We start from the raw sequence: 20321 nt of genomic DNA, 5'->3' as shown, positions 1-20321 counted from the left end.
TAAAGCAGCATATCTGGCATCTGCTCACTAGATTGCCACCAGCTGAGAACCACTGCTGTAAGGTCAACAGTTTGAAGGGAAAAACATCCATTTGCATATATGTTATGATTTACCAAAATATACCAGTTAAGTTTCTCATCATATCTTAAATATTTTTATTTAAAATATAGACAATAGGGGCGCCTGGGTGGCACAGCGGTTAAACGTCTGCCTTCGGCTCAGGGCGTGATCCCGGCGTTATGGGATCAAGCCCCACATCAGGCTCATCTGCTCTGGTGGGAGCCTGCTTCTTCCTCTCCCACTCCCCCTGCTTGTGTTCCCTCTCTCGCTGGCTGTCTCTCTCTGTCAAATAAATAAATAAAATCTTTAAAAAAAAAAAAATAAAATAAAATATAGACAATAAAAATAAGATCTTTGTAAGAAATCATACCCAAAAGATTATATAACTAGTTTTTAAATGTGGAAGAAAGAGTTCTATTATACTAATTTCTTAAAAAACCCGAATGATTGGAATCAGTTTCTATACTATAACAATGAAACACGTCATGATGACTATCACTTAGGGCTAAACGCTTATGCAACATTTTATTTAAGATTTTTAATTTCTCCTTATTGCTTAGAAGTATAGTTATGTTTCAGTATCCATTAACCTACCATACATTTCAGTAATCATAGGATCATGAACTAATAAATGATCTGTGGTTGTCTGTTCTTTTGCAGTGTAATCTAGTTAAGGATTATAAAACACAGTTAAATTATTTACGGAACAAATTGCAGCAATCAACTCAATTCTGGTTTGTGGGCTATAAATCATAGAATCAGAAATTCTCTGGGGCAACTGTGTGTTTCTTTTTTTTTATACATAATGTATGCATATTTCATAATTATATATCATTTAAAATGTTGCACCTGGTTGTGAGAATGTACCTTAGAAAATGAGCGTTTGAATCATGAGTCAAGTCAAGCTGCCTTACAGCTGAAAAAAGTCAGACATCCATTCCTACACAAATTTGTGAGTTTAAACTACAGTTCCATCAATGCTTTTCAGACATTGATGCAAATGCAAATAAAATGTCTTATTTCAAAATCTATTTACTGTGCAGTTGAGAAACTTTCACCTAGCTTTCAATTGGAAGTAATTAAATCTACACTGTAATGATATGCTAAATGTAAAATATTAATAGAATAACCTAATTCTATAAATGTTTCTCAAGTAGTGAATATGCTCAATTAAAATCATATGCTCATTGACTGATATCAGTACTTGTAAAGATGAAATATGTAGAATCTCATAACATATCAGCATTAATGAGTTTTGCAAGCATTTTTCATAATAGGGATATCTAACTTTGAACCACAATTAAGCAAAATGTTATCTTCCCCAAAGAGAATTCTATTGTCACTAGATTATTAAAAAATATTATTGGGGCACCTGGATGGCTCAGTTGGTTAAGTGTCTGACTCTTAGTTTTGGCTCAAGGTCATGATCTCAGGGTCCTGAGATCAAGCCCTGTGTCAAGCTCGATGCTCAGTGGGGAGTCTGCTTGAGATTCTCTCCCTCTGCCCCCCCCACTCATGTGCTCTCTCTAAAATAAATAACTAATTATTATATTTTGAATTTCATCAGTAAAATTTTGAAGTTTTTCTTCTCTTGTTATGTAAGCATCTACAAAATATTCTTGATTAAGCCTCTTGTCCCATAAATCCTAAAATTATTACTATATGATCCTCTACAGAAAAAGCTTGCTGATCCCTGATTTAGGTCATGCTTCTGCAAGTTGACCATCTGGGCTGGGCTCAGCTGGACAGTTCTTTTAGTCTTGGCTGGGATCTTCCACATATGTGAAATCAACTGTTGGGGTGATGTGGCTGTCACTGCAGAGTGGCCTCAGGTGGGAAGGCTTGTTTCTCCTTCCTGTGGTCTCCCATTCTCCAGCAGACTAGCTCAGAGATTTTTACCTAGCATCTGGACAGAGTTGCCAAAGAAAGAGGGAAAATATCTTCTGACGGTTCTATATTACTGTAGCCACATTATATTGGCCTGAGCAAATAAGCATTATGAATTGATTCCCAAATTCTTATCTAATTGTCTAAATATCATCTTCTTACTATATTCAAAGATATCAGACCTTCTATTATGTTTATCTTCTTGGAGACATATCTCGTGGACTTATCTCCAAACTGGATTGGTTGTTCTCTAAGTCTGTTACATAACTGTGTATTCTGGATCTCTCTCTGGTATATTTCTGGAAATTCACTATATCTCTCTTTAACTGTAACTCCAGCTTTCTCAATACCATTGAATTCTTCTTTCTTGGTTTACGCCTTTGTTTTTTTGTTTGTTTGTTTGTTTGTTTTTTAAAGATTTTATTTATTTATTTGACAGGGAGAGAGACAGCCAGCGAGAGAGGGAACACAAGCAGGGGGAGCTGGAGAGGAAGAAGCAGGCTCCCAGTGGAAGAGCCTGATGTGGGGCTCGATCCCAGAACTCCGGGATCACGCCCTGAGCCGAAGGCAGACACTTAACGACTGAGCCACCCAGGCACCCCAGGTTTTGACAGAGCACCTCCTGCAGGAGATTCTTGAGAAAAGGCACACAGGAAATAAAAGTTTCGGGATTTCCTTTGTCTGAAAAATGACTTTATTCTACCCTCACACTTAATTTATAGTTTGGCTAAGTGTGGATTTCTAGCTTGGAAATTTCTGTAGTTTTAAAGAATTTTGAGAAGTCTGATTACATGCTGATGTCTCCTCAATGATGTAAGGTTTTCATTCTATAAGAACTTCTGCAAATGTTCTTTATCCTCATTTCTTAAAAATTTCATGACAAATCTAATTATAGGTCTATCTAGAAACTCAGGTCTTACAATCTAGAAATTTGTGTCCTTCAATTTGGAAGATTTACTTTAATAATAATAATACTAAAACTATGTTATTTCTTGCATTCTATTTTCTGTTTTTCAAGAATCCTCTGATTCAGCCCATGAACCTCCTAAACTGATTGGCTAATTTTCGACTCTTTTCCCTCCTATGTTCTGTTTTGTGTTTGTTCGTTTGTCTTTGCATTTTTACACCCTTGTCTCTGGAAGACTTCTACAGCTTCATCTTTTTTTTCCTTAACTTTCTACTATATTTTAGATTTCTAATCTTTTATTTGACTGAAAAATAGTATCCTCTTCCCTGTTTCATACATGTAAAACCTTCTCTTACCCTTAAGAACCTTAACGGTAGATTTTTTTTTTTTTAACTTTCCACACTTTACAGAATGTTTTTTCATGGAAGTTATCTGTTCATACTTGACTATTTGCTCATGTTTAAAGAGGAGAGCACTAAAATGCTGAGTAACATCTCTGTGCTTGCAGTTGTGGTTTATGGACTCTGATCTTAATAGCAGAGTAATCTGGCTGGGTTGTTTCCTTGGGGCAATTTCTGATACCAATATATTTAGGTCTTTTATCTTGGGCTGTCTAAATTCCTCAGAAAAGAATCTTCCAATTTCCTGTCTGGTGGTCAGCATTCTGAGAGCTGGGGTAGGAAAAATGGCTAAGGTTCTCCATAAGCAGCATGAAACTTTTCACCTTGCTCTCCTCCCAACCCCATGTCCACTTTGCTTTGGTGATCCCTGGTCTAGAGACCCCTACATTTTATTTTATTTTTTTCCAGAGAATTAACCCCCGTTTTCTGCCAGAAGTGGAAGAAATGCGTGGGGGCTTATTAAATAGACTCTCCAACTTTCCTTCTGGTTGAGTCCTCACCCTCATTCCCACCTCCAGAAGTTTCCAGTGCAACAAACAAGTAAGCCTTTAGGACTTTCTATGATATATATTGACCTTCTCAGTTTGTAGTGTAGGGTTCCATTTCACTAGAGTTTTTATTTCAGTGGAGTTTTAGAAAGGAGTGGATAAAAACAAGTATTCTGTCTGCTCTTTTTAACAAGATATGTGTTAGGAAAAAGGTATTAAACTTTTTATTTTGAGATAATTTTAGATTTACAGAAACTTGCAAAGGTAGTTCAAGAGCTCTCATGTTTTGATGAGCACTGGGTGTTATATGTAACTAATGAGTCACTGAACACTACCTCAAAAACTAATGAGGTACTATACAGTGGCTAACTGAACATAAAAAAAAAGAGTTCTCATATGCATTTCATCCAACTTCCCCTAACAGTAACATCTTACACAATTATGGTACATTCATCAAGATAAGAAATTAACATCAGACAATAATAATAAATAGATTACAGATTTTATTTGTATTTCACCAGCTTTTCCACTAATGTCTTTCTTCTGTTCCAGGATTAATCCAAGGTAAAATGTTGCATTTAGACACCGTATCTCATTAGTCTCCTCTAATTTCTGACAGTTTCTCAGTATTTCCTTTAGGACATTGACACTTTTGAAGGGCACTTTTCAGGTATTTTAAAGAAATCTGGATTTATCTCTTTTTTTCTCATGATTAGACTGGGGTTATGATTTGGGGGAAGAATACCATAGAGATGAAGCATGCTTCTCATTATATTGTATCAGGGGAATGTGGCCTTAAACATAATTTATCGCTGGCTGTGTTAACCTTGATCATTTGGTTAACATGGTATCTGCCAGGTTTCTCTGGCTATAAAATTAACATTTTTTTCCCTTTCTATAATTTACTCAATTAGACTTGAACAATTAAGTCCGGCCAATGCTCAGGAAGAGGTGAATTAAGTTTCATCTACTGGAAAAAAGTATGTATCTACATTTATTTTTAGAGATACATGAATAGCTTAGACTCTAGTTTCTTCTATAGCCATAGAATTATTCTGCATTTCTAATTCTTCTTGCTCCAACTCTGGAATTTATAATTTTCTTGATAAGTTTCTCATCTAAGCTTTACACCTGACTGGTAGTAAGTCATTTATATTGCTTGTATCATGTTTAAAATTAGTATTGCATCTATTTTAGGTCACTTTATTCAACCTCCAACAATGTTTATTAATAACATCTTTATCAATCTTGTCAAAGGTTTGTGAATTTAATGTCTTTTAAGAAATGATAATATTCTGAAACCTTCCAATTTACGTTATAAATTTGTCATAAACTTTATTATTTCTTTCTATTTTCTTTGGATTATCCTATTCTTTCTTTTCGAACTGTATTAGTAAATTGGGTGTTAGCCCATTCTTTTCCAGTCTTTTCTATTTTCTAATATATGTATTTAAGACTATGATTTTCCTTTGAAGAATCACTTAGATGTTTCTCACAATTTTAAGTAAATAACTATTTTAATAATGACTATATTATTTTTCCTTTGTGTTTAGCTTTAAAAAAATTTACGCATATTGAAATGCATAAACCTTAAGTATGTACAGCTCAATGGATTTTCACATACATATACACCCATTCATCTACTACCCAGATCAAGATAAAGAGCACCTATATACTGCAGAAAGTTCTCTCATGCTTTTGCCCACCAGAGATAACCACTATTACAATTTCTATCAAATGCCTAAGCCCGATATGCTTTGTCATCTATATCATTCTTCCTCACACTGGAGCAATTTATACATTTGACACATTCCTTAGTTCACTGTAAGGTTCCTCCCTAGTTCACTGTAAGGTTCCTGAACATAATGGCCAAGTTTCATTCAGGTTTGTAATCTCTGCAAAAACTACCACTTGTCATGCACATAGCAAGTATTTGCTATGCAGTTCCCTGGACATGCCATGCTCTCTCTGGTTGAAGTCATGTCCCCTTAGGCTCCTCCTGTGATGATCAAATGTACTCCTTCTGCACAACTCAGTTTGAGCATCATCATCTGTAGCCTTCCCTAAAATGCTTAGACCTTCAGCATCTTCTCACAGGTTGGTGAGTTTAGCACCCCTTGTATGTACTCAAAGAGTACCCTATATTTTATATCTCAAAGCACTCCATAGCTCACAGTTGTATAACTGCTTTACTTATCTTACCAACGTGAGATCTCTTTGAAATCAGGGATTATATTTATTACACTTCATATTCTTTATGACTAGAACTCTAATACAGTATCTGGTACAGAGTATAGATGCATAATTCATCTTCAATAAATAAGTGAATTCGTTTCCCCAATGCCAAGAAAATCTACTGAAGGGTAGGGATTGTAACTTATATTTGTGTTCCCCAGAGCACCTGTATGGTGGGTACACTCTAGGCTAAAGCTTCCCAAACTTTCTCAGTTCACAGCCTCAATAATTTTTCTATGGTGCCCTCCAGGCCAAAAGAAATACCTAACTGTTTCATTTACTAACTAGTTAGGTCATAACATAGCAGCCATTTGGAAAGATGATACACAAAAATTGAAATACAAATACTTTAATTTCATCTTTAACCCAAATTACTTATTCATGAGAATTCTGTACTTAGCAAGAATTGCGTAGCTCCTTAAATCTTGGCGCAAGATCAGACAATGACACTCTCATTTCCTGTTCCACGTGGATATTTGCATGGTACCTGCTTTTTATCACAGCAACCCCCAAACCTAACTTCACTATGATATGATGTACTAGAAAGGAATGGAAGACAAATTAGTATTCTCAACCTAGTAGTTTACCTGGTTTCCTGAAGATCCTAAGTATCTGTGCCTTGCCCTCTAATATTTAAAATATCCTGCAGCACCCTGGGAAGTTCACTGAGCATCCCAGGGCAGCTCGGTGCAGTTTGGAAACTACTGCCTTAGGTAATCACAAGAAACATCCATTCACTCATTGCTTATTATTCTTAGCACTCTACTAGGCGTTAAAATGACAAAGGTGGTTACGATGGTTGTAATAATAATGATAATAATAGTAATACTAACATATCAAAACACCAGCAGCCATCTGCGCACCACCACCACATACTATGTTCCAGACACTACACTAAGTAAGCGAATGAATTTCAGCTGGGTCAATAAAACTCAGTAATGACACTTAAAATTAGAGATTCTGGGACCTAACAGAGATCTGTGTGTGAAAGACACAGCAGAGTTAAGCAAAATATAATATAAAAGGTACTAAACTAAAATTACAAAAGCAGTGATAATCTGGTGTTTAAAGTTAACAAAACAGTGATGTGTATTTCCATTTCATCCCCAGAACCAGTCTGAGAGGCAGGTATGCACAGCTATATAATTAAGTTATATGTTTAAAAAACTGCAATATAAATACTGTAAAAGGGGTTTTACAGTAATTATTTCTAAGAGAGCATTTTCAATGACTGCAAGAATGGCCGATTTTTGGAATGTTAGTAACTAGTTATAAATCTGTGGAGTTGAAAACTGCCATGTACCTATAATGACACAAAAACAGAAACTGAGATCCCTAAACCAAAAAAATGACAGTAGAAATTATATTTTCAATACATACATCTTTCAGTCTTCCACCTACTCCATTCTTCACAATCCTGGATAAAAATGATACCTTTTTTTGCTAGATAACTTGGATTTGATAGCTTTATATTGCACTGAGCTAATTTTTTTACCTACTTCTTCTAACATGTCCCCCCTCAATTAAATAGAAAATAAGCCCTCATTTTATGACAGTCCTTCAAATAGGTGAAGAATGTTACCATATCTTTTATTTTTCTTTTCTCTGAACTAAATACTCCAGTTCTTTCTATAGTTCTGACAACGTTTCCTGCTTTGTTACTGGTCTGCCCACAATACTTTTTTACATTTGTAGTTTCTAAAGTTGTTTCACAAATCTCAGTTTTCATTTTAAAACTTTTCCAAGGGTTTCACAACAACTCTGTAAAGTAGGTATCATTAATCCCACTTTACAGATCTGAAAATGGAGCCTCATACATTTTTTAAAAAAGTGGTCAAGGTTATGTCAATAAAAGCTAGGATTCATCTAACCCCACCTACTTTTTAGCATATTTATTTTCATAATCAATTATTCTTTTGATCACGGGTAACAGAAAATTCACAAACTGACTTAAAAAAGAATCTGCAGCCTCACATGAAAGAACATGAAAGAACTAAGGGTAAGCTTCCATTAGGATTCAAGCGATGTGATCAAGGATGCAAATTTCTCCATCTCCAGTTCTTAGCTCTGCCTTTGGTTTAGGATCCATTTTCACAAAAGTTCTACACATATGGCCCCAAGATGGTTATTAACAGTTCCAAGGATTTTCCCATTTTCTTACTGTGAATAACAGTGTTTATGTACCTGAGGAAGCAAATTCCAAAATGGAGCCTTATAGCCTTGACTCAGAAAGTGTGTGAATTCTTAGAACCTGCTAACATAGGGGTAGGACATAATCGTTATTAGCCTGAGTAAAGAAGGGTTTACGCCTAAACGAGAAAGTAGGTTAAATCTCACCTGAACTACATGGCTAAGAGATGTAAAGTATCACTTTGGGAAGAGAGAAACAGGTGCTGAGGAGACACCAATAAATGTTTGAGATGATCCCATTCGGATTTGGAAATATCTCTCTTAAAACATAGATATGGAAATGAATGTGATGCTTCCATCAGACCAGTGAAAGAGAGTATACTACTTTACCTAAAAATTCTATTTGGACTCATGCATCCACTCATCACCTTACTGCAAATCTATACTCAGTTTGGCACCCAATAGACAATCTGATTAATATATGTTTTTAAAGGATGATAACACCCAAAGTACTATTTTTGGTGATGCTACTTTTGGTAAAATGTACCACTTAAAAGCAACCAAAACTCTGAAAGAGCCAAACTGTGTTGATGGAGATCAAGTGCATTTTTTAAAGATTAATGTGTCTCCTTAAAACAGTGTTGGTCCTGTATCATCTATAACCTATTGCAGTTTTCAAGACTCAGCTCCTATTTTTGCAGTGCTTAAATCTAGTGGAGAAAACAGAGAAACAGATCCTTCAAATATAATACTTCTGGGCAATGGTATAGTTATATACTGAATGCCAAAGAAGAAGAAAGAACACTTGATTTAATCTAAGAAATGTAAAAAGAAGTTCTTTGGAGTAAAAAAAAAAAAAAAAGCTAGGTTATTAAATAAGAGTGGGTTTTGCAAGTTAGGAAAGTGATGGTATCCTAGGGTGAGGGCACCGTATGACTAAAGGCCCAATCCCATCAAACAGTATGATATGTGTACCAACAGTTTGGTACTAAAAGCATGAAATGCACAGTAGAATGGCAGAAAATGAACTGAATAGGTAGGGACCAGGTCACTGAAAGTTTATATTTCATGTTCTGAAAGATTTATAGTTCATGATCAGCAGCTTGAATGTTATCCTATAGGCTATGAGGAGGCACTGAAGAATTTAAAGTTCATTCACTTTTTATTCCAGATTGAAAGGGGACAAAACTGGAAGCCAAGAAATCGATATAGGAGGTCAAGGTAAAGAATCAGAACCGCAGTGAAGTCAGTGATAAGCAGGCCGGAGGTGTGTGTGTGCTTAAGGCTTACATCAGGTAAAATGGAAAGGTTTTAATGATTAACAAGGTATCAAAATGGGGATGAGAGAGGGAAAGTTAAGGAAAATCTCCAGTTGTCTGGACTGGGTAACTTGGTAGATAGTTATCCCACTGAATGAAAACAGGAACCATGGCAGGAGGGAAAGGTCTTGAGAGATGAGAAGGTAACTGATGCACTATTTGTTACTTGTCCCCAAGTGCAATAATTTTGACAAAAATGTAATTAAGATTTTACGTTTAATTACTAGATGGCTATCAAAGTTTTATAAATAAAAATTTTAAAACAAACTAATGAATCAAAACTAAGTTTAAGTCAATACAGAAAAATAATTTCAGTGTTGTGAAATTATCTGGCCTGCTAAGCTAAAATAGAAATGCTATTTCCTTTTTTAAAAGAAGGGTCAGGTGGCAATGCTGAATTTCTTAAAGAAAATTTAACCACTGATTGTAATGTCTGTGGCTTTGGGGGAAACATAACCCCAAATTACAGTGGCTGTGGTTATAAACTATTATGAAGAGCTTCCAACGTCAGACATAGTTTAAGTGTCTGTATGCCCTGGAGTCCTTTTACAGGACTTTGCTAGAACAGCAAAATTAATGACTCTTTTCTTTTTGCCCATTTTGGTGTCAATAACAAATGTACTTTCCTTTCGTTAACAACGATTTTCAAGGGACACGGAATTAATTTAATATGAAAACCAAAAAAGTCAGAGTCATTAACTTTCTTCTGAATATTTCAGAAAAAAATGCACAAATCTAAAATCCACACTCTGTCTTAATTTACAATGAAGGCCAAACAAAATGATCTCTCAAATCAATTCGGAGCAATATGTGCCCCAATCCTTAGGAATTGTGTTTTCTGTCACAGTTTAACATTTATCTCTTCGGTTAACGTCAGTATTAACACAGAGAAGCTCTACAGGTAAATTATAAAGCCAAAGCTGTTTATCTTCCTTACTTTTGTCAGAGTAATTTTAGTTACCTGAGCTTACACTGTTTTTCACTTTGCCACACTTCATCTTTTCCTTATTTCTAGTGTGACTTAGTGGACAAAAATGCTAATTGCTATTATTCTAAGTTTTATTTCCAGAATCCTTTTAATTACATTTGAGGGCTACGAAGTGACCTAATTCTTCGAATTAAAAAGATAGCTTCCAAGCTTTTATAACATCAGTCGCTTCAGTCAGTACTCAGTTTGTATTTCCCTGGCCATCAGTTCTTCAGGCTGGATGAATCACAACCGGCTGCTAAGAGAATGAGTGCTGGCTTCTGAAATCAGACAGGAGGTGGGCAGAAGATGGCAGGAGCTGCTGTTTAGACACATGACCCTGAGCTTCCTAGAAAACGTAGATGAGGCTTTGGCCACTTGATCTGGGTAGCAGTGTGATACAGAAAGTACCAATAACTTGAACACCTTCACAATATCATCTGAAATACAACCATCGTAAGTATGAGACTATTTCCACTGTTACACAGTTAATCTGAAGAGGTCATATTTTTTCTAGGTAGAAGATGGTTACGTTTGGTGAGAGAATGTCATGTAGAGTCCTGCCCGTCCTGAAAATTTTTGTTTTTTATGTACTTGGCTTTGACACCATCTCTATGGTTATCACCCAAGTTTTGATCTCCAGTCCTGACAACACACCTGAACTCCGGACACACATTTCTAGCTGGCTACTCAACATTTCCTCTAGGATTATGAATAGGCGCCTCAAATTTAATATGCACAAATTAGATTATTTATCCCCATGAAACGCAACCCTCCTCACCATCTCAAATTGCCATCCAGCCAAGAATTTATTCTGGTAGTTATTTGTTTAAAAAATAAAACAGCTTTATTAAAGTAGTATTTACATACAATAAGATTCATCACTAAAAATATATAATTTGGTTAAGTTTTGTCAAATGTAATCACCACGATTATGATTAAAAGATATCTATCACTTTCAAAAAGTACTCCCCCCACAACTACTGATCTCTTTCCTCTTAAATCAGTTTTGCCTTCTTCAAAATTTCATACGAGTAGAATCCTAACATGTAAATTTTTTGAGTCTGGCTTCTTCCCTAATTTTCTTATCTAAATAAAACCTCTACCACCCATTCTCAGTCAAACACATAACCCTTTCCACAGCCCATATCACTACATAGAGTTGCCTTATACCCTGTAAGTCTTTTTCAACTTGAATGTAAGTTCCATGAGTGCTGAGGGACCTTGTCTATCTTCTTTGACGCTATGTGCCCAGAACTTCCAACAGAGCTGATGCATGGTAGATACTCAATAAATATTAATGAATAAATAAAGAAATGAAAATAGCCCCTTCGAGTTTTTGCTATTGAAATTACCTATACATTAAATGATCAATGAGATGAGTGTGTGCCTTATGCTACGATGAGAACACTGGGAGGGGGAACAGTGTAGGGGTGAGTTGCAAGCCCTCTGCAGTAAATGCCATCTGATTTTGAATACAGGCTGTTGTCTCTTCTAAGGAGTTACTATGGCCTTGAGCAAGTTACATAATCTTCCTAAGCTTTAATTTCTGCATTTGTAAAAATGGAGATAATCGTTTCTGCCTCTTGTGAGTACTAAGTGAGATAAAACATGAAAAAATGAGGAGAAAACTGCCTGGTACTTCTAAGTTATGAATTTAATGAGAGCCAATAGTGGTAGAGTTATTGCCGTCCCCACCACCACTGCTACTACTACTATGTTACTATTTCCCACAGCCAAAGTTGAAGAAAAACTTCCATAAAAATAGGTTTTTAGCTAGCAGCCTAAAATATTTGTAGAGAATAAAGCCAGTTAAGTGAAACTTAAACATAGAGAAACTATTATTGTTTTCTGTTAATGTTAAAAGAAACAATAATATTCTGTCAACTTTTGTAATGTCTAATATTCTAGGTATTTTCCTAAAAGTAGTAACAAGGACATTAAATGAAATCTAAAATTCACAATTAAAATCCTGTGATTATAAGGGTATGAACAAGTTCAACAGGCAAAACTTCACATTCCTAGCATGAGTAGCCTAGGGGTAATGTCTATTTATAAATTATATTTCTGGTGCTGCAACTTAGGTAATTCAGGAAAATTAACTTCAAGGAATTTTTTAACAAACCAAACTGTAGTACTTCATTGTTTCCCAATTTGCCTTTCTATGGAATTAATGTTGATTAATTCATGAAATGATGTCTATATATTTACTTGAGAATTTTGGATGAAAACAATTAAGTCTTAAAAGTCATCTTCCTGAATTAATTGTATGAAAGTTTGGATCCTGATATTTAAGGACAATGATTAGTTTTCTGCAACACATTCTATAAGCTACATATTAGGCTAGGGCCTCCAAAACATAAACATGATTGAGACACGAAGTTCTCAGGTCAATGGGAAGGTCAGTCAAATAAGTAGGTGTTTGAATTTGATATACGGTGTAAGAGAATTATAAACTACAAGATAAGAGGTTAGGGCCTTTTCCCCTCCAAAAAATGTAAGTACTCTCTGAGTGTAGGTAATAGTAGGAAGGAAAATAACTGTACACCCATGTATCTGTAATCTTGCTTTTACAGCAAGGAGGGGCATTTTAAAAAACAGAGCAGTCCTTCAACAATTTCTAGTGCTAGTTTCTGAAGAGCATACATACGCATAATGTATAAGTTGAGGAGGCTTATAAATCTTGAGAAATGATCTCCTTTCATTCTTTTAACATATTTGTAATAGCAGAATTGTCCTTGTTAAGTCCAACATCAACATATCTTCCACTGACTGCTTTGGTTTTCCTATGCATGAGCCATACCCTTCCTGTTTCTTTGCATATCTCCTACTGTTGACAAAAATGGACATTAACATAATATAATATAGCAACTCTAGAAATCAGATCTCCTTCAGCTCTCAGGCGTCACTGTTATTGCTGTTATTTGTCTAGAAACTTCTCTGACCTAATTCTGCAAAGTCTGTATTTCTTGTCACGTTTAGCCACTGCAGTCTCTGCTGGGTTAGCTCAGTGGTCAGCAAATAATTAGACAGTGCATTCCTTAAATACCTTGAATTAGATAAGTGATCCATCATTCGCCAAGGGAGTATGTGTGCTGGGTTATACCTTTAACACTGCCAGTTTACCACTCTGCCTTAGCCTTCACTTTTTGCTTGCATAGAATCAAAATCAGTCAGTGGTGAGAGATTAGGGTCTTCTCAGGTCTTTCTTGGGCAGATGCACAATCTTGTACATGTGTATGACCTTCAAGAAATCCAGGATTATTTTTAAAAGTCAGAGCTTTTCAAAGCCACCTATAATAATCACATTTCCCAAATTTCCCTTCTAAGTTTTCTGGCCAGGCTCTTGTTTGACCAAGTGGTATATCTGTCTCAGGCAGAGGTTAAACAATTGCCACTTATTGTTTCTGACAAACATTATGAGGACTGGGCTTTCTCACTAAGCAAGCTCCAACCAAATGAGGACTTTCTGGGAAGCTACCAGATAGGTCAACCAGTAGTAATTCTCTCGAGACAGGTTTTTTTGCAGAGCTCCTAATTTAGTCTGCCCCCTTCCGGTGGCTTCTACATTGCTGGTTTTCATAGCTACCATGGTTGTGAAGCTACTTCTTTTTAAAGCTACTATGGAACCACGGAGAACGGGGTGAGAGTAAAAAGCAAGTTAAAAATCTACAAAGCTTGCAGTTCTTAGTGAGCTTTAACTATTTTTGCTGAATAAATACTCCTTGGGTTGTTGAAACCTTTGGTTAATATCCAGAGTTCTGAAAAAGTTGATTTTGACAATTTTTGCTAGTGTTATCATTCTCTTTATGGAGAAGCTAATTTGCAGACATCTTTAGTCTGCAAATTAGAGAATATCAATATTTGCCCAACTGCCTTTTGGTACATTAAATTTACAAGTTTAAATATTTAATCTACTTGAAATTCGTTTTAGTGTATGAAGTCCAGAAAGAAATGGGCAGCCAGTTACAATTATTTTCAATCTTTTCTGGGTTAATTAGTAAGACACTTTTGAGAATCTAATAAAAACTATGGACTATTTCTGTAGAAAAATCTGCACATATACATAGTTTTGCATAATTTCATAAATTCACAGACTGTATGGGTCCCCTTCCATGCAACTCAGATTAAAACCCATGATTTGCTAGAGTAACTTATCCTACCTAATTTGTAACATCATCTTTACAGATTTGTGAATTACAGAAAATTTTATGTCCTTTTGTATTCCATCCTAATCCATTGGTCTGTCTGTTCTGTATCCATAACAGTACCATACAGTTTTAATTACACCAGTCATCTTTCTGCTACAGAGCCTTTGTACTTGCTATTCCTCTGCCTGAAACATTCTTTTCCCAACTATCCACGAAGTAAACTCCTCACTTCAATGCAGACCTCAGTTCAAATGCTGACTCCTTAGCGTCCTTGCCTGACCACCTTATTTATATATTGGTTCCATGGCTCTCCAGACCTTATACAGACTCATTTTAATCATGACACTGGTCACTATTTCACTATGTTATACCTTTAATACTGTCCTGTCAGTCTTTTTCACAAGAAGGCAGGTGAGTTGTTGGTTTTTTCTTATTACTCTATCACCAGAAGTAAGTACAGTCCTTGGAACATACCAGGCAGTCACTTCAATCATTAATGTGAAAGACTGAAGAGTAAGTTTGACCATGTCAATTTGTTTGCTTACCCTACTGGCCTAAATAAACAAAAGAGATATGAACCTCATATGGCTCCCAAGAGAAGTAGTTTGTCAATTTTCTAGACTAGGACTATGAAGCTGTAAGGGGCGAATGCAATGACAACTGTTTGGTTGTAGTTTCTTACTACAACTACATGAAAATGAAAGCTATTTGAGAAGACTGAACATTTGACATTACCACCTCACATGTGAAAACCTGAGAGTTAACTGGACACATTGTTCTTTCTGCTATATATGTTCTCTGTTCAATTCTCTTAGCCACAAAGCAGTTAAATACACATATACACGCATACCACACCCACATACTCTCTTTCTCTCATGCACCTAAAATATGCAAACATTTGAAAGAAAATAAATACAGTGCATTTACTCATGACATGTTGGATTATCTTCACAGTACTCCGTGGCAAACAAATGTTAAAGTATATCATATACTGTAGTGTTTTCTATAGACAAGAATGCTCCTGACAAACCAGCAGAGAAGCATGCTCTTTATGACATATACTTTTCTGTTTGAGTGATGAACATGTGCTCATTTATTCATGCACTCCTGCCCGATTTCATGGTGACTAATAGCCCACGTCTATGTGAAGTTAGAGGAGTGGTCTGTGGTCACAAAAAGTTTTAAGTAAACTCTCCCAAATCAGAACTTAACCAAAGATCTTGACCTTACTAGCATAGAATTCCAACCAACTAAACTGACAATTAAACATCTTATATACAATATGTGCTCAATATGTATTTGATGATACTAACAACAGAAGAATTAGAATGTAATCATTACTCTAACAGAAAAAAGCAAGGAAATAAAAGAATAAAACCTATCACTACACTACTGTTTTCTTACCACAAATACTACCTAAAGATCTGTTTAATTTTTATAACAAATGGGTAACTATGTGCTCAAGAATAAATTTAAATGATATTTTATGAGGCGCCTGGGTGGCTCAGTCATTAAGCATCTGCCTTCAGCTCAGGGCATGATCCCAGGGTCCTGGGATAGAGCCCTGCATCGGGCTCCCTGCTATGCTGGGAGCCTGCTTCTTCCTCTCCCATTCTCCCTGCTTGAGTTCCCTCTCCTGCTGGCTGCCTCTCTGTCAAGTAAATTAAAAAATCTTTAAAAAAAAAAAAGAATAAATTTAAATGACATTTTTAAAAAAGTATATAATACTTATCCTGGATATTAAAAGCACTGACTTTTTTAGGGCTTCATTAAGATTAGCTAATGAATTATAAGAAAATCTTCTAGGTTGTTTCGTAAATGTTAGCCATTTTAGCTACATTTATAATGCGTGGTTGAATAAACAATGGTAGCATATATAACACTGTGATCATGGAAAGCAAAGACTTCTACAAATGTTATTTTTTGCTTTTATACCTGTTTAAGGGAAGATTTATTCAGGTATCTCACTGCCTATGTAATAAAAAGACTAAAAACATGGAAAATAGAGCTATGCAAATTCAGTTATGGAAAATGAAAGTACTGTAGTTTTTAACTGTTCAGATAAGTAGACAAAAGTTATTTTGTATGTAGGCCATACTCGTTGATATGTAATACCTTTTATGAAACCACGGGGATTATCTGTGAGGTCCTGTTAATTATCGGTATCAACTACAGATCTACAGATACATAAACAAGACATAATTAATAGAATCAAACTGTTTTCTACCTATATTTATTATTTCGTATTGATTATGTGTGTATGTGTGTATTCGTGAAAAAAGAAAAAAAATTAAACCAGAGGTTTACGTAGTTGCAATAACTAAACATAAGTTTGGATTTTGACTTTTTAAAAAATGATATAAAGATAAAATTATAGGTTTGGATTTTCAATATCAGAAAGTAGAAGTACACTGATATATTAAAAATTATTCATTTAAAATATTATTAAAGGCAAAATAACACTGATACGTCCACTAAGGTGATTTTAAGATAAAGTAATAATAGGGAAACTTCATTTTGAGAAAAATAAGGAAAAAGAAAGTCCTTACAAAGAGTTAATTTTACTAACCTGACTTATTTTTCTTTGCTCTTGTATAGCTTTTTGAATTGCCTGAGATACTTTTTCTTGATCTTTTGCATGCTCAGTCTTCCATAACTCCCTTTCTTCAGCATGGGCTTTTTCCAAATTTTTCCTTTCTTCTTCTATGGCTTTTAAAACTGCATCCTTCATTGCTTCTTTCTCAAGCTTCAAAACAAATAACGACTCAAATGAAAATATTTGAATGACTGACTGGATAAGTTCTTGAATAAGAAAGACTTGGGTTAACCTAAAAGGTACAAAATTTGAATTCTATAGGGTTTAGACACTGTTGTTTTTATGCATACTTAATAACTGGTGTAAAATCAGATCAATTACTTGTTTTTGTACAAATATTCATACATTATTTCCAAGGCACATATAAACTTCACAGAAACTAAGCCTTAGCTTAAAGTAGCAGTTTTTAAACGATTTGGTCTTAGAATCTCTCTACATTCTTAAAAATTATGGAGTACTTCAAAAAGCTTTTTTTTTGTTGGTTATTCATATTAAGATTACTGTATTAGGAACTCAAATCAAGACAAAATAAAAATTATTCATTTTATATTAATATTAAATGCACTATATATTAATAATATCTTTAATGAAAAATAACTATATTTTCCAAAAAGAAGAAGTGAGAAGAATATCTGTGGACCTCCTTAATATTTGACTTAATAGAGGACAGCTGGGTTCTCATATCTGCCTTCTGTATTAAATCTGTAGTATGGCTTTTGGTTTAAGTACATAAGGAAAACTCAGTCTCACACTGATAATGCAGTAGAAAAGGGAAGAGTACTAGTAGCCAGTTTAGATCTTTGGTAGATATTGGTGATTTTATACCAAAACTTAACAAGAAATAGTTCTTAAAGGGTAGTCACAATAAGGAAAATCACATAGTGGGAATGAAATTTTTGTATTCTGCTACATTTTCTTTTCTTGCACTTCAGATGAGTCCTTTATCAATGCATGAATTTCTTAAGCATTTTTATTTGGAAAATATCGATTCAGTAAATTACGCATCTCCTCTAGATGTTGACACGTTGCATCATATCATAACAAAAATGAAGGTCACATTTGTTAATATCACCATCAATCCCATCAGAAAAGTCTTTTAAGTATCTGAAAGCAGATACAAATTTTCCAAAATTCTAATTTTGTTTTAAAGCTCAACTTTTATCATTGGCAACAAAAACTGTTAGTTTTCTGGAGATGCTGGGCTCACTCTGTTTACTTTGGAGAAAACATCTGCCAAATACTAAAGTCTGCATAACCCCTGTTATTCAGTAAAATGGTTTTCCATGAAAACTGTCGACTTCAGTTGCAACTCAAACACAAGAATTTCTCTCAAGAAAACCATCATACTTTGGGATGCAGTAAAGTCCATGGTCCTCCCACTTTTGATGCCCACCCTTCACACTCTTCTCTTTCTTCCAGTTAGCCAAATTTGAGACAGGTTATCAAAGTGAGTTACCATTTTCTGAACTCCTCTTTTACTCTACAATTCTCTGAAACTACTCTCTTACTGTGCTTACCAATGCTTTCCATTTTGTTAAATCCAAATAACATGTTTGTTTTTTTTTTAATCCCTATTTATCTCGATGTCAAAGTGACCTTCTACATGGTTGACTATTTCTGTTTTCCTTTTCTTGGTTTGCATAACAGCATGCTGCTTTTATTTCTACTTATATGGCTGACTCTGTTCAGTACTTTGTAACTTCCTTCTTTCCCTGGATTTTAAATTTTGGAGTTCTTTCAGGGCTCATGCCTTGTACCACTTGTTACTGTGTACTCTCCTGTGAGGTGATTATACATAACAATAGCTTCCATGATTACCATTACCATCTGTCTGCTAAAAAAAAAAGAAACAAACCATATTAGCATCTGCAGGTCATTCCTTTCTCCTCTGAGCTGCCAGGTAGATTTAGTCGCCTCTTTGCCTTGTCATCTGAATATACCACAGGCACCTCAAACTTTATACCAAAGAAATAGTACCACTTTCCATGTTGTTTCTGAGGCCATACTCTGAGCGTTCCCAAACTGGCCTCCTTCTATATTATCCACACCAAAAATACATGCCGATTTCATCTCCTATTTCTAGAATTTGACTCTTTCTTTCTTTTAAACTATTAGTAATACTTTATTTCTGCTACTCACTATCTTTTATACAGACTTTGGACACACTCTATTAATTTTTTCCTTGCCTCTAAACTTTCTTGCCTCTAATTTCCCCCAAATTAATGTAAATTATCATTACGTCATACCTACACTCAAATATTTCAATGTGTCTGCTGCCCTTTCCTACGGAATAAAATTCAGACTCACAATTCAGGACACTAGTCACTCTTCAAGCTAATTTCTGAAGTAATTTATGGTTAAAAACTCGTGGCACAGAAGTACTATCTATATAGTCATATAATTTAATGCATTCCACCCTGCCTTATTGATAATAAGTAATACGTGATTGTAAATTCTTTAAGACAAAATCACAGTCATCCCTTAAATTTCACCCCTGGCACAGTGATGTACGAATATGAAACTTTCAAAATATTTGCTTACTGAATTTAAATTTAAATCCAAATCTCAAAAGTTAGTACTATGTATTTGTTGGCATATGTATACTTAATATCTATGGACACACTACTCAGAAGAGGTATTTCAAAGTTGGCTTTAAAAATCACATATCTTTTTATAAATATACACACATATATACACATCCATTATTTGGGATGATACCTATTAAATACCAAGTGCTTATTAGTGTCCCAACATATGTTCTCTTTTAACAATAATAATCTAAATATGCAGTATTTTAATGTCATTCCAGTTCTGTGTAATGTAAATTTAATAATAATAAGTATAGCAGCATTCTAAGTTTAACAGGAAAAACAAGAGAGAAAAAAAACTCTTGATTTCACTGTAATGAGGTTTTACACAAAAAAGGTAGATTGACTATACCACTAATGAAGTCAGTCTTTAAATTCCACTTACTTACAAAGAAACCCATTATTACAGACAGAAATACCTTTGCAGCAGATACTAATGCCTCTTTATTTCTTTGCCTTTCTTCTTCCAAACATTTTTCCAATATTTCCTGTAAATGATAAGACAGTTGGGTAGACAATAAATGTATTATTTGAGGTAATTATTTGAGGTAATAGAACACATTGTTTCTATACTCTGAGCAAACTTACAGTC

General features: G+C 34.9%; 1 protein-coding gene across 20 annotated transcripts in view; it reads right to left on the bottom strand.

Annotated features, from left to right (window-relative positions):
* Positions 1 to 20321, bottom strand: part of CCDC91 (coiled-coil domain containing 91) — a 312578-nt gene that overhangs the window by 59625 nt on the left and 232632 nt on the right. For 18 of the 20 annotated variants that reach the window (XM_048216514.1, XM_026502183.3, XM_048216516.1 and 15 more), the window contains 2 exons: positions 20149 to 20217; positions 17115 to 17291 (listed from right to left, as the gene is read on the bottom strand). In XM_048216514.1, coding sequence (XP_048072471.1) covers positions 17115 to 17291; positions 20149 to 20217 — 246 coding nt within the window. The remainder of the gene's footprint in view (positions 1 to 17114; positions 17292 to 20148; positions 20218 to 20321) is intronic. The other 2 variants (XM_057303312.1, XM_057303316.1) reach the window with 1 other exon arrangement.

Source organism: Ursus arctos, unplaced genomic scaffold (assembly GCF_023065955.2).
Source record: "Ursus arctos isolate Adak ecotype North America unplaced genomic scaffold, UrsArc2.0 scaffold_26, whole genome shotgun sequence".
Taxonomy (NCBI): Eukaryota; Metazoa; Chordata; class Mammalia; order Carnivora; family Ursidae; genus Ursus; species Ursus arctos.
This window is presented reverse-complemented; position numbering and strand designations above follow the sequence as displayed.